This window comes from Patella vulgata, chromosome 1 (assembly GCF_932274485.2).
Source record: "Patella vulgata chromosome 1, xgPatVulg1.2, whole genome shotgun sequence".
In the NCBI taxonomy this organism is placed as follows: domain Eukaryota; kingdom Metazoa; phylum Mollusca; class Gastropoda; family Patellidae; genus Patella; species Patella vulgata.
Window position 1 is genome coordinate 63,633,358 of NC_065879.2, and position 15,638 is coordinate 63,648,995.

The 15,638-nt window shown below is 34.9% G+C and overlaps 1 protein-coding gene across 2 annotated transcripts in view; it reads left to right on the forward strand.

The window, feature by feature from the left end:
* Positions 1-8,733, forward strand: part of LOC126828237 (DENN domain-containing protein 3) — a 33,116-nt gene extending 24,383 nt beyond the window's left edge. Inside the window, exons 22-27 of one of the 2 annotated variants that reach the window (XM_050557936.2) lie at positions 720-844; positions 2,071-2,216; positions 2,720-2,856; positions 3,368-3,495; positions 4,347-4,469; positions 5,893-8,733. In XM_050557936.2, coding sequence (XP_050413893.1) covers positions 720-844; positions 2,071-2,216; positions 2,720-2,856; positions 3,368-3,495; positions 4,347-4,469; positions 5,893-6,111 — 878 coding nt within the window. In that variant the 3' untranslated portion in view covers positions 6,112-8,733. The remainder of the gene's footprint in view (positions 1-719; positions 845-2,070; positions 2,217-2,719; positions 2,857-3,367; positions 3,496-4,346; positions 4,470-5,892) is intronic. The other variant, XM_050558004.2, reaches the window with a different exon arrangement.
* The last annotated feature ends 6,905 nt before the right edge of the window (positions 8,734-15,638 follow it).

The following is a 15,638-nucleotide window of genomic DNA, read 5'->3' on the forward strand; positions in this document are numbered from 1 at the left end:
TGGTCTTACCTGGAAAAGATGGGCTTCTGATATCCAATATTAAAGACAAAATAAACATTTTACCATTGGTTCACGAATCGTGTACCATAATGCGTTTCAGCGCCATTTGTAACAAGGTGTTCAAAGAATGAGGCTAGACATATTCCACAAGTCATGTCAAACGGTGATGCCATATTCTTATTTGGAGAGCATGTGCAATATATACTATCGATGTTGACTAGAATAACCAGATGCTAGAAACTGTCTTTCGGTTGAGACTTCTGGCGTATTTCGCTGAACATAACTGATGACAATTCACAGTAAAACGGAAACAATTGAATGTAAAACAGTTTATATAAATTTATATTACATTATTATATGTGCTGCGACCCATTTGTGCCAATTTCTAGACCCAAAATATTAGTGATTTAGCTCCTTTAAGTATCTGTGCAATGCTTTTAAGAACTTTGCCTGTCAGTTACAAGTATTTACTGAAAAATTACCAGATTTTCCTTTAACCCATTTCTACACCACACTGTAGTTAACAGGTTTAGACAAACGCCTTCTGTTCTCTAATCCACAAATCAGATTCATAGAAATTTAAAAGATCCCCAGACAGCAGAAATTCCAGTGTAGCTGTGGCAAATATGGGCCTTATGTTATTCTGAAAATAAGTTAAAAGTATTGTGTCGGCACGATTTCTTTTTTATTCTGGTTTGAAGGTTATTTGTATGTTACAGTTAATACGGATGAAGAAGAAATTCCCCCTAGATTGTGGTGTGGTATGGGGGACAAAAAGATCAGAATATTTGATGCCTCAACTTTCTTATTGGAAGCAAATCATATTACAACCAAAAATAACGTGGTATGTACACTGTTTTACATGATTTTAATTTTTAGAATTTTAGGCACTCGTATCTTGTTAGTTTACCAAATGTATTACTTCTAACCGGAACCCTTTATTGAGTCAAAGTGTTCTCTGTTGGAGTATATATTAGGATAGATTAAGATTAAGCATTGAAAAATTTCATATTTTCCTTAAAATAACTCATAAAGACTATTGTTAAAGACAAAATATTCAAGAATAAAATGTAAATATTGACTTTCAGACCATACACAATCTTCCCAAAAAGCATTGATCCAACAGAAAATATTGATCAGTTCTAAAGTTGAATGATCTAAAGTTAGAATTACTTTATATTGATTCAATGTTGAATGATTGCTCATTTCTATTCATGAACATCTTTGCCAAGATGGTATATTTACTTATTGACTTTGTGTGGCATCTTTAAAGTAGCAGTATTGTTATTAATTTATAACCAATCATGTCGAATTTTTACAAGGAGTTTCATCACACTACATGTATCTTACAAACCACAACATTTCTCAAATAATGTCTATTTACAGTAATCAATGTTATCGAGAGTTAAATAATAGGTATTATTCGTGAATAATTCAATTACCAGCACTAAAACTGTTAGAATTTCTAAATTAATATGCGTATTAAACATTTTATATATGATCAAAGGATGATTTCGGTTCATGACTCATTGCTACTTTAAAGATGGGTTCCCGCGTACAAACTGGGTGATTTAATGGTATATATGGACTAAAAACATATTCAAACTAATTAATTTGTCATAATTATGCTTCAAGAAGTCATTGCATACATAAGACGATGTTGTCTTTAATCGCTTACTATTTATTACAAATATCGAATCCTAATTAAATTCTCGGATTATCCACTACCCGCGTCTTTTTCCGTCATTTTTATCTCAGAAAGTGTTGTACGTCTAACTCTTCATAAAGTTTATCAACTTGTACATCAAGCGCTCAATTAGGGGAACCCTTAAATTTTTGTCCTGTATACGCTCCATGAGTGTTTTTCGAGGAATCCAGTATTTTTCTAGTAAGATTGGATATATCTACTTTCCATATATACCAAAATTGCCATACTTTTATTGGAAATAAACACCCAATAAATACTTTTCTGGGAACCTATCTTTAAGTATGGCACTATTTAAGGCAAGAGTGGTATTCTACATGTATGTAACACCGTATTAAAGCATCTGTTTTTATTTAACTATGTAGATAACATTTGCTTCTGTTGGTGAAGAACAGGTGTGGGCAGGTGCTCTTGGAATATATATCATAGATACAAAAACTATGACAACCAGTAAAACATTAACAGATCATAAAGACCTTGTTAGCTCTATATATCTTACTGATGATAAAAGGTAATTAGCTCTATACATCTTACTAATGATAAAAGATAATTAGCTCTATAGGCCTTACTGATGATACAAGGTAATGAGCTCTATAGGCCTTACTGATGATACAAGGTATAAAGATAATGAAGACCTAGATCTTACTGATGATAAAAGATAGTAAGATCTATATGTTACTTTAATGATAAAAAAATAGTATATATCACTGATGAATAAAGGTAGTTAGATCTTCATATTGCTGATGATAAAAGATAGTTAGATCTATATGTTACTGATGATAAAAGGTAATTAGCTCTGTATGCCTTACTGATGATAAAAGGTAGTAAACACCTTATTACCTTTACTAGGCAGTAAAAGGTATTTGTGATATAGGCGTTAGCAAAATTAACAATTTTATTACATATTTTCAACATAACTACTATAATAAATCAGGTTTTTTAACCAGTAAGTAATACATACAGTGAATAATGCTGTAGTAAAATGTTTTACATCTTTCTTTTTTTTGACAACAGGTACGCATTTTCAGCAAGTTTAGATGGTGTTATTATAAAGTGGGAAATACCATCATTAAAAACATTACAAGTCCTACACCTGGAGGATAAACTTTGTTTACGATCCTTAAAACTAGCAGATGATAAACTGTGGTGTGGTGAGAATCTTTGTGTTTTTCGTTATAATCCATACAACACCCCATACAAATGCACAAAATTCCCTTCAATTTCCAGCATGGTTTCTTTTTGTTAGTGGTGCAGGATGGAGGGCCTGGCAATGAGCAGTGTCAAGTCATTCGAAGGGGACGAAAAAACCAATGTTTCATGTTCGAAATAATAGTAGACACTTGTGTCCGGGCAAAGTTTTCCTCTTAACACACTGCATGGTATATGCCCATCTTCATTAACCCAGTTGATGCAGAAAAGTAGTACATTAAATCACATTTCATTTCATTTTCACAAAGTATGCTGACGTTGAAAATAATTTTAAATTGAATAGCATCTTGAAGAAAACTATGTCTTTTTTGTTTCAAATCTTAGAATGAAAACCTTAATGTATGTTTTTGTACAGATACAGGTATATGGATAGGTATACACGTATTTAATGTATTTGTTTTGTACAGGTAAATGGGAAGGTATACACGTATTTAATGTATTTGTTTTGTACAGGTACATGGGAAGGTATACATGTATTTAATGAGACAGGTTCCTGGTTAACCAAGTTAGATTTTCAATCTATTCCTATTAAAGACAGTAAAACACAAGAAATTGAATGTTTCGAAATTACACCCAATGAGGTCTGTTATATATTTATTAATCACTATTTTACCCTCTGTCAGTATTTAAGCGGGTCAAGTTTAAAAATCTTCTTCATAAACCTTAATATTATCTCATTCTACTGTGAAAACTGTTTCATGAAAATGTTTATTGTATTAAAATGACACATTTGGTATTGTTAGAATGGCAGTAATATTTAGATTTGCATGCTGCAAATATTAATTGATGAACTAAATTTTTTGTGTTGTAATTTGTTCTCTGTCGCTAAAATTCATCCTTCACATGCAGTATTTTAAATCAAATGATCGGTATCATGTCATGTAACTATCCAATCTGGTTAAAACACAGATCCTATTTCGTTTCGTTTTTATAGTTCAAAATTTTGTTTTACTTGTTTTTACTACACTAGGATCTGGAAGAGTTGTTATTTTACTCGTGTTCTGAATGGTGTCAGGGATAAGCCAATGAAACGATCTGTTACGACGATCTGTTACTGTGGGTAATCCACTAGTAACATCAATGCTGATTGGTTAATCAAATTTCTGATGTCATAGGGTCAAAAGTCAGTCTTTTGACCCCTGACATGACCTATCGCTATGTAGTGTAGGCCATCGAAAGTATAAAAAAAATGAAACCAAATATAGAACTGTATTTTAATCAGATTGGTAACTATCTTACATACAATTTCATTTTATCATAATGACATTGTTTTGAATTGGTTTAACAATTGACATTGTAGCATTATGGACACCCCACAAAATTAAATGAGGAAGAAACAAGAAACTGTCTTCTAAGGAGAATGAGACTTTCAAATCTATCCAGAGCTTTTAATAACTTTATTTATACTCACTGTTTGTATTGTTTATTATAGCTGTGGGCTGGATTAAGACGAAAAGGTATGATACTGATATGGGATAGAGAGAGTAAAGAATTGAAAACTACAATACGATTGGGTGCCAGAGGCATCAGTACTCTAGTATTGTCCAATGATAAGGTTTGTAAGACAGGAAGCAAAAACATACATATGAAATATATCTTGATAACCCGATGGCTTTTACTAAATGATACAAATCATTATTACTAACGTTAGGTATATCTTTAAAATGGTTAATAAAGTATACAGTACAGTAATTAGCAGGTGAGTTACTAGCTGTATAACAGGTCACTGCTACCCTGAAAGCATGACTAATAACTATTCAAACAATAACCATTTTAACGGACTAGTAAATACCATTACATATAGCCCCAACTTTGTAATAGTCATGATAAATAGTTGTATACCTGACATCAAAGGACAAATTAACAACAAAGAAAAGGGGAAGCTTAAAAAGATTCTTGCTTGTTTGAACTTGGCACCTGCATGGACAAGATGGTCAAGTAATTATGATGTTAAGACTTTTGTGGAGAGTTGTTTCAGCACAATGTCAAATCTGTCTCGGTTTCAAATAATCTAGAATAATCATGAGGAAACTTTAGAATTTTAAGTTTTCTTTCAGTCTGTGCTGTAGCGATTTGGTATTTTTCAATTACATTAACAATTCACAAGAATATTTATACAATCAGATTAAATTGAAATCAGCAGCATTATATCTTTTTATATCATAGTGGTAGCAGCATCCGGTGATAGAATAGAATCTCATTTTTTTACATTATTACTGGAAAGTCCATGCCATGGACTCAAGGTATAATTCAGAAATTAAATGAATAAAAGCCCTCAGTTGAAGTGCTTGTAAGATTTAAAGATGGGTTCCCAGAAAAGTATTTATCAGGTGGTTATTTCCAATAAAAGTATGGCAATTTTGGTATATATGGAAAGTAGAGATATCCAATCTTACTTGAAAAATACTGGATTCCCCGAAAAACACTCATGAAGCGTATACAGGACAAAAATGTAAGGGTTCCCCTAATCAACAGCCCGACGATTAGGAATTTCTGCACGGGTGATGTCAAAGGTCACACGCGATCATTGAGCGCTTGATGTTCAAGTTGATAAACTTTATGAAGAGTTAGACGTACAACACTTTCTGTGATAAAAATGACGGAAAAAGACCCGGGTAGTGGATAATCCGAGAATGTAATAAATAGTAAGCGATTAAAGACAACATCGTCTTATGTATGCAATGAATTCTCCTCTGACTTCCAAGAGAGGTAAGTCACGTGACGTAAACATGACCTGGTTTGATCAAATTTTTATAGCAGGGCATTCCTTCGCAATTACAATGTTTGAGAAGGATTTGAAGCAAAATTATGACAAATTAATTAGTTTGAATATGTTTTTAGTCCATAAAAACCATTAAATCACCCAGTTTGTAGCGGGAATGTATCTTTAAAACAATGTTGGAAAAAAAGATGCTGCTGTTTACGTTTTACATTGTGTTACAAGAATGAGTGTTAGCATGAATTCTTATTGATTTCAGATGTGGGTAGGCACCAAACAAGGAGAAATACATATATATAGAGCCAAAGAACATAAATTATGGAAGAAACTGACAGCACATCATGATGCAATACGATCTATGTGTCGTGCTGAAGATAGGTATATCCTATCAGGTGCATGTAGTAAGGATGGAAAAGTTGCTATCTGGAGTCAAACTCTGTCTGTAGATTCCGGTAGTTATGAAAACACACAGTTATAGCCACAGTTCTTGTTTACATGTCAGTCAAATTACAGTGGAATATTTTACAGACTTTATAACTACAAATAGATGTATATAATACACTTATAGATTGATTTATAAATTAAAACATTAATATTGTCATAATCTTTTTTTAAAAAAAGTCTTGTAAACAAAATATGCCAAAAATAGACTGGCTGCCAATTAGTAGTACATATAAACTATAAATTTATGTACAGCTTAATCAATACAATGTCCATGTAAGTTATGTTATCTGTTGAGTATGAGGTAAAACCACAAGTAGTTTTATCAGTGAAATTAGTCAACCGGTGAAATACAGTGGTCAATACATGTACCAAATGCTGTCAAGTGTGACAATAAGCTGTGGGAATATGTGATCATATCAGGTGCTCCAGATGATATTTATTTGCAGAGTTTACGAACATTTCAAATGATGTACAATCAAAATGTTTGATTCAATTTAAAGGACAAATTCTCCCGCATGGCATCCTTTTTTACACATCACTAGACCCCTTAGAGTTAGTTCCCTTAAGACTTATTGTCCACCATGATTACGAACATTTGGCACCTCATCAGCAAAACACATAACTAAAATTTAGAATAACATAAGTGTTGATTTTAATCTCTCAAGTTAATATACAACAGATAATGATATGATGTATATTCATGCCTGGATTTTTTAAACTAAACATTTATGTTCAAAATTAAATAACCCATGTTATGTGGAGTTCATTTACCAGTATGTTTATTTTTACTTGTTGAATTGTTTTTTACCATAAAATACATATTTTAACCAGTACTCGAGTTATAATGATGCTCACATAATTTAAAAAATTATAAATGTGATTTGAAAAATTATGATGTGATTTGAAAGATTATAAATGTGATTTGAAAGATTATAAGTGTGATTTGAAAAGTCATGTAATCACTTTAGAATTGTTAGAATTTCGACGGGTGTAAATAAAATGCTCATTTCAGGTTGTGTGGGGAAACCTACTAACAATTGTCAATCAAAGGAGATATAACATTCACCAAGAAAATAAATATCTCAAGTTATGTAACGTATAATCAAATCACATTGAATCAAAAGTTATTTTTTTACAAACCTGGGAATACTTCTAAATTAAGAGCTGATGTCTCTATAAATTATTGTTATACTTGTAATTGTTTATTATATATAATGTTATATTATTATTTATGTAATTTTATCATAAAAAACATCCCAAGATTGTGAGAGACAGTTAAATAGTTTTTAATGTTAACAAAATTTGTCTTAAAAGTAAGTATGTGAATGTAATTTTATCATGAAACATCGTAAGATTGTGAGAGACAGTTAAATAGTTTTTAATGTTAACAAAGTTTGTCTTAAAAGTAAGTATGTGAATTGTGAAGAAGAATATTTAAAAAAAAGGTTTCAAATATATGACCCTTTTTCACAACGAATAGGATTTAAGGGAAAAGATATATCCGAAATTAAAACTAAAATAGCCTTCATTGGTTGTATTTAGATGACATATTTAACAATAATTTCAGTTTTGTTTGTATAGGGATTTCATTAATTTGTTCTTGGTATGGTTTCTGTTGGAAGTTGGAGGTCAGTATAATTATGCAAGATGAAAATAATATAATGAATGTTTGTTTTCTTTTCCCAAGATGTTAGTGAAAATGTAATGAATGGCTTTTTTCTTTCCCCAAAATGTTAATGAAAATATAATGAATGGTTGTATTCTTTTCCCAAAATGTTAGTGAAAATATAATAATGGTTATTTTGGGATTTTGTTACTGTCTAAGTTTATTTTATAAATTTTACAACATTAATTTTTATTAATTTTTTGGCAGTGTTTTAAATGGCCCTTGCTCTCTTTATATACATCTGATTTACTTTGAGCTTATGTTCTTTTGTTTTGATTATAACATTACAACAATTACCCATGATTATTTTTATAGAATCTTGTCAAGGCTTCAATTATATTTTGAGTTTTATTTGCATATGCTATCATAACACGACAACATTTATGGACGACTGAGGTGCTATTGGTGTATGTTTTGTTTGTCTGGCAAACTATCTGTAATAATCGAATAAAGAACTTATTGTTTTATTATGAAGAAAGTAGAAGTGTGATTGTATTTCTTACTTTAAGGAGAAGTTCACCCATTACAGATGTATATAAACAAAGTGGGTACATGCCATAATAAGTCTTTCTTAGGGTATTCAATTTTTTAGTACAAAAAGTAGCAATTATTGTGTAAACACATGGATTAGTTCATAAACAATGAATGACAGTTACCCTGAGGACTTTTGATTCTGCATTATGAAAACTATTTTGATAATGAATAAAATATAAAAAATCTGAAATGGTTGGACTTTTCCTTTAAGCAGAACCAAGTGGTTTAGGAGGTTCTGCACCTTTCCTTCCAATTCTGAATATAAGTAGTTGTTAGGTCATATTTAAATGAATATATATTTGATAGTTTTATTTATCAGGTAATTTGAGTGCTCTATTGAAGGGGTAATTAAGATGATTTTAAGATAATATTTAGATGATTGTTTTGTTAAAATATTTATATATTTATGTTTTTGTTTACTAATATCAAATTGTGTTAACAATAATAAACTAGAGCATCGCTAACGCTGCAATATACGTCCACATTTCTGCTTTCATTGATATGGTACTTTTTAAAATGAAGAGAATGAAATAGCTGCAATTACTGTAATATGACAAGAGGCAAAGAAGGCTAGGCGTTGGGTTTGTTTTGCTAAATTTAGAGACTAAATATTAACAAAAAAATGGGTGTGACACCGTCCCAGGGGGTCGGGGCATGCACCAAAATAAATAGTTGCTGTCTTTTAACATATCAGAAATATGTATGCAAACAGGGGCGTACATAACGATTTTGTTTGGGGGGGGGGGTGTTTAGCCAAAATGCGACCGATTAATGGCCATACCCCTAGTACGAGTGACGCAGTCAGGAACCGAGCACCACAGGTGCGAGTTTTGTAGGGGCCATGTGCAGTAGCGGATCTAGATGGGGTGGGGGAGGTCCAAATCTAGGGCGCCACCCCAGCCACAATCCCACCCCACAAAAATACTGGCTATAACATTAAGCGTCCCAGTAGAACATAGATGGCATTGTATAATTATATAGTTGTTGATCGTTGTCTCGCTGGAAAGCAGTTTTATTTAAGTTGACATAAAGTTTGTCATATATGATTGTGCCTATAACACTGAGCAACCTGAGAACATTTTGAAAAATTGAGTCAATATCTTGGCATTTGAGGTCATTGCTGGGAGAAATTATTGTGGACGAGAGGACCAGAAATGTGAGTCAATTAGACAAAATCTCGAGATCTGCCCCTATCAATTCCGCCTGTTTTGCAAGAGTTGACAGAACTTTTGTATAGTCTGACGCCCCACGACCCACACACCAGTGCCAGTGGTGCTACTAACATAACTAGGCAGTTCAGTATAACCGTGAATATGATAGTGCTGAGACAGTATAAGACAACAGAGGAGTGGAAAAATGATGTTATAATGGAATCGAGCGCCGCATGCGCGAAAAAATTTGAGATGTGTAACCGAGCTTTTAATTTTTGGGACTGGGCCTGACAATTTTAGTCAATGTCATGGCAAATATGGATCCAAATTCTCGTTGCAGAATTCTGATGGTCATAAAACACCCCATTAATTCATTTAGTCGGAGACCGACTGCGGTGAGCACTTTTTTTTGAGACCGACTATTTTTTTGCCATGGGGTGAAAAACATTTTTTTCAAACATGATAAGTCGACAAGGTTATTTTATACTAAAGTTTTGCGTGAGTAGAGTGACGTGTGCAGTGAGCACTTATTTTGATACCGACTGCTCATATCTTACGACTGACTGCACTGATTTTGCAACCGACTAGTATTTGGGATCTATTCTGGAATTATTTGTTTACCTCATTAATTCATTAAGACGGCGATGCATAATTTTGAGACCGACTGCAGTGACTGCACTTATTTTGAGACCGACTATTTTTCTCCCTGGGGGAACTTTTGTTCTTAGACCTACATACTCACAACAGAATAAGAGTGAAACACATTAAGTTGACAAGGTTATTTTATACTAAAGTTTTGCATGAGTAGCGTGAAGTGTGCGGTGAGCACTTATTAATTATTTGATACCGACTGCTCTTATTTTGCGACCGACTGCATTGATTTTGCGACTGCTCTTATTTTGCGACCGACTGCACTGATTTTGCGACCGACTATTTTTTCCCCCATTTACGCCCCTGTATGCAAAGTTCCAAGATGATCCATTGAGAATTGCAGCGTGTATATGATAAATACAAAAATAGGGCGTGGCTCTGCCCTAGCTTCGGGTTTGATTTGGAACAATATAAATACGTACCACCTTGGTATCGAAATGATTAATATGCTGAATTTGAACAAAATCTGTTAATTATAGCAACCTGTAGAGTATTTACAGACAAAAAATGGGTGTGGTACCACACCCCTGGGGGTCAGTACATGTACAAAATAAATAGTTGCTATCCTTACAGGAATAAATATGCCAAGTTCCAAGATCATTCATTCTGAATTCCAGCCTGTAGACAAAAAAAACCACACAAATTGGGCGTGGCTCTGCCCCTGGGGGTTGGAGATGGACCAATATAAATAGGTACAACCCTATGATGGATCATTCCGAATTGGATCCATACTTGTTAATAATTGCAGCCTATATATCATTTACAAACAAAATATTAACAAAAAGTGGGTGTGGCACCACTCAAAGGTGAGGTAGGGTTGGGAATCATGCACCAAAATCAATAGTTGCCGTCCTTAGTGTATAAGGAATAAGTATACCAAGTTCCAAGATAATCCATTCAGAATTGTGGCCTTCGGGCGCTAAACACATAAATTGGGCGTGGCTCTGCCCCTGGGGGTCGGGAGTTGCACTAAAATCAATAGTTGCAACCCTTAGGCTATAAGAAAAACATGTGCCAAGTTCCAAGCTGATCCATTCAGAATTGCGGTCTGTATACGATAAACATAAAAATTGGGCGTGGCTCTGCCCCTGGGAGTCGGGACATGCACCAAAATCAATAGTTGCCGTCCTTAGGTTATAAGGAATATTTTGCCAAGTTCCAAGACGATCCATTAAGAATTGTGACCTGTAGGCAATACACAGACACACAAAGAAAACATGGACGTGACTCTGTCCCTGGGGGTCAGGCATTCACCAAAGCAAACAATAGGGATCATCCTTAGGGCATAAGGAATAGGTATGCAATGTTTCAAAGGGGTCTGTTAAGAATTGTAGGCGAAACACACACACACATGTTCCAGGGGGTCCGGGAATGCACCAAAAATAATAGAGGTCATCCTTAGGGCATAAGGAATAAGTATGAAAAGTTTTCAATACAATTGATTAAGAATTTCGGCCTGTAGACGACACATAGACACACACAAATAAAATGGGCGGGACTCTGCACCACAGAGAGAGAGAGAGAGAGAGAGAGAGAGAGAGCAACCGATACAAACTAGGTCATTTCGGGACTAACATATGAATCAATTTTATTTCCATAATTCGCTTCCGCGTAGGGGTCTCTAGCAGTGGGAGGACCCGAAGAAAACCCTCGAGGTTGGACAGGCGACCCTACTCCTCACTCACAACCGGGGAATCGAAACCACGCCAGTTGACTCAATGACAGACTTCATGATACAGCACGCACGTGCTAACCATTCAGCCATACACACCCCTACCCCCGTATATGCACCACAAACAATAGGGATGTTCCTTAGGGCATAAGGAATAAGTAGGCCTATGCAAAATTTCAAGATGCGTTAAGAAATGCGGCTTGTAGACGACACAAAATAAAGACAAGAAATGGGCGTGGGTCGGACATGCCCCCAAAAAACAATAGGGATCATCGTTAGGGTATAAGGAATAAGTATGCCGCCAAAGAGACCATGTATCTTTCAAGGTCCCCTCCTCCCCCTCTCATAATCGATGGGTTTGTTCTCTCTCATGGCTCCATACCAGCTTTGAACATAAATATAGCTTCGGTCGAATTCATATAGTCGGTCGTACAAATTTTAAGAAATAAACCCAAATGCCTTCATAACACTATTGCCGCAAAAGGATGTGGAAAAGCGATATAATTTGTAATTCTATGACCTCAATATTTCATTAAAAAAAAACCCCATTAAAAACAGCCTCTATCGTATTCATAAGAGGGATTCTCATTATCAGACGTTGGCTCGCTAACCTGGTGGTCCTGTGTTCGATTCCTGCGTCGATCGGGATTTTCTGGCGTTGTCTCACCTTGTCAGTGGTACAGGACAGAGGGCATGACAAGGAAAAACGTATAGCATAGTCTTTACGGATAGAACGAAAAATCGAGGTCCCGATTACACATTGGCGTGGTTAGATCCCTTGGCAGTTGAAATTCGATATAAGACTAGTCCTTGGCGCTGCAGTTCTGGTAAAATTTCCCTCATAACATTGCCCGTCTTCATTAGCCTAGTTGGAGCAGAACAGTAGGACCCTTAAGTGCCATACCATTTCATCGCTCAATGTGTCACAATCAACTGATAAAAATATTGTAAGGTGTTAACCAGGGGCGTACCAATCGATTTTGTTCAGACCATCTGATGCACTGGCCCCAAATACGAGTGACGCAGCCACGAGTTCAGCACCGGAGAAATTTTTGTCCCCCGCCTTTCGAAGAAAGCAGGGGACTATTAAAATGGGTTCGCCCGTCTCTGTCCGTCACACTTTTTGGGACACAGTAACTCTCCTTCTAATTGAGATAGAATCAGGGGGGTGCTGGCAGGGAGTTTAGGAGGACGGTGTCCTCCCAGGCCCCCATTAAACAATAAGTCCACCCGTATAAGCGGGCCCCCATGAGAGCTCTAATTTTCACGTGGAATCCCCTCAAAAAATTGAGAGTGCGCACGCGAAAAATCATACATACACAACGATTAGTAAAAATATATTATGCTGACGTGCAAATGTCTGTCACCTTAAGGTGAAATGGTCTTTGATTAAAAATTTATTATTTGGATAGAAATACATTGTATTAGCATTATATTAAGCAGACCTGTCATGAGTGTCTTGTGTAGTACAGTAGTATGTCTTATAGTCAAAATAGCAGCATAAATTTGGAAAATATGATACCTAGATTTCTCCCAGAAGTGCTTGCAAAACGCGTTTCCCGTTGTCAAATTTCAAAAATTTTGTGGGGGGAGAACTCCCCCAGACCTCCCTACCAGCGGCGCGCGACCGACGGGCCCCGAACAGCACGCCCCTGGCTAGAATGTTCAAACTTGGTGTAGGTATTTATTAGGTCAATATTCTGATGGAGTTCGAAGATGAGCATTTTCTGCTTAGGGTAAGCAGAGATAAGCAATTTGATTGGTTGATGCTTTGGGACACGATAACTTTAGTTCTAATTAATTTTCTGCCCAGGGTAAGCAGATCGAGCGATAATCTATTTGATTGACCGAAACTTTGGAACACAATACCTCTCCTTCTAATTGGGCTAGAACGTGTAAGTATTTATTAGGTCAATGCCTTGATCTAGTTCGAAGATGAGCATTTTCTGCTGAGGGTAAGCAGAGATAAGCAATTTGATTGGTTGATGCTTTGGTACACGATAACTTTAATTCTAATTAAGTTAGAGTGATGAAACTTGGTGTATAGTTTCATTACATCAATACCTTGACTAAGGTCGATAATGAACTTTTTGTTTGGGTAAGCAGAGCGATAAACTATTTGATTGGCCGAGACTTTGGAACACAATAACTCTCCTTCTGATTGAGCTAGAACGTTCAAACTTGGTGTAGGTGTGTATTAGGTCAATGCCTTGACGGAGTTGAAGATGAACATTTTCTGCTTAGGGTAAGTAGAGATAAGCAATTTGAATGGCTGATGCTTTGGGACACAATAACTTTAGTTCTAATTAAGAGAGAGTGATGAAATTTGGTGTATAATTTCAGTATATCAATACCTTGACTAAGTTCGATAATGAGCATATTCTGCTCAAGGTAAGTCGTGCGATAAGCGATTTGATTGGTCGAGACTTTGGAACACAATAACTCTCCTTCTAATTGAGGTAAAATGTTCAAACTTGGTGTAGGTGTTCATTAGGTCAATGCTTTGATGGAGGTCGATGATAAACAAAGATAAGCGATCTGATTGGTTGATGCTTTGGGGCACGACAACTTTTGTTACAATTGAGTGAGAGTGATGAAACTCCGAGCATAGACTCATTATATAATTACATTGACTAAGTTCGATGGTGAGAATTTTCTGCTTAGGCTAAGGAGTAATAAGCAATTTGATTGGTCAAGACTTCGGAACATAACAACTCTACTTTTATTTGAGGTAGAATGTTCATTACCAAGTTCAATGATTAACATTTTGAGCTAAAGCTAAGCAATTCCATTCCTCGATGCTTTGGGACAAGATAAGTTTGATTCTATCTGATAGAGAGTGATGAAACTTATAAAGTTGATAATCAGTTTGATTGCTCGATACTTTTGAAAAAAATAAATGTGCGATTAATTAATATGTGTCATCTATTTATTTCTGGATTTTGGCGGGGGACATCAGCCTCACTGTTGGCTTGTTTAATTTAGTTTCTCTGAAATGCCATTTCCTAGACTTAGAAGATTTTGTGCTCGGCCTGTAGGCAGTGACCTCATTTTAGTAGGCGAGCACCCTAATTCATGTCAGTTTATTCCTGATAAGCTTAACTTTACTGTTGAGCATGAATCGACATAAAGCGGTTTATTGTGGGTGAAATTTTGCCCGGGCAGCTGCTTTTTCGTCCACTCATCACCGAATTAAGGTTAATAAACTACGGAAGATAACATGGATGGCTGACAAAGACAGCATCAACGAGGTAAACAAAATAAACAACAAACTACAGAAGATAACATGGATGATGGACAAACACAGCAACATGAGGTAAACAAAATAAACAACAAAGAAAGAACAAACTATTTATTTTTCAATCTGGGTTACATTTTAAAATCTTGGTTCATCTGGTTTTTATGATGATATACCGATGAATATATTGTAGTTATTGGTTTAGATGAATACATTGTTGGCTTAGTATTATAATTTATAAGGAAAGAACTAAATAGCATTCATTTATTTTAAACAAGTGATTAAATATTCCAATATAGTTTATATTTAATCCGTATATCAGTGGTTAAATATCACAATTTATTTTATTGAATTTAATAATAGATGTTCACTGTACAGTATCAGTGGGTACAGCATAACACAAACTAGAGTGCATACCGAGCACAGAATGATTCTTCACATTTAGATTCTGAAAAATACAAAACATGGTTTATATATTATGAATAAACAAGTCAGAAAATAAATTTATATTAGAAATAAGATTTGTTGGAAAAGCAATATGTTAGTTTTACAACATAAAGTTAAACAAGTAAATTAATTATTTTAACGGATTGAAATGGATGACTGGCGACGCTATCTTGGTAAGATGGCAGAATAATCCCTGCGTTGA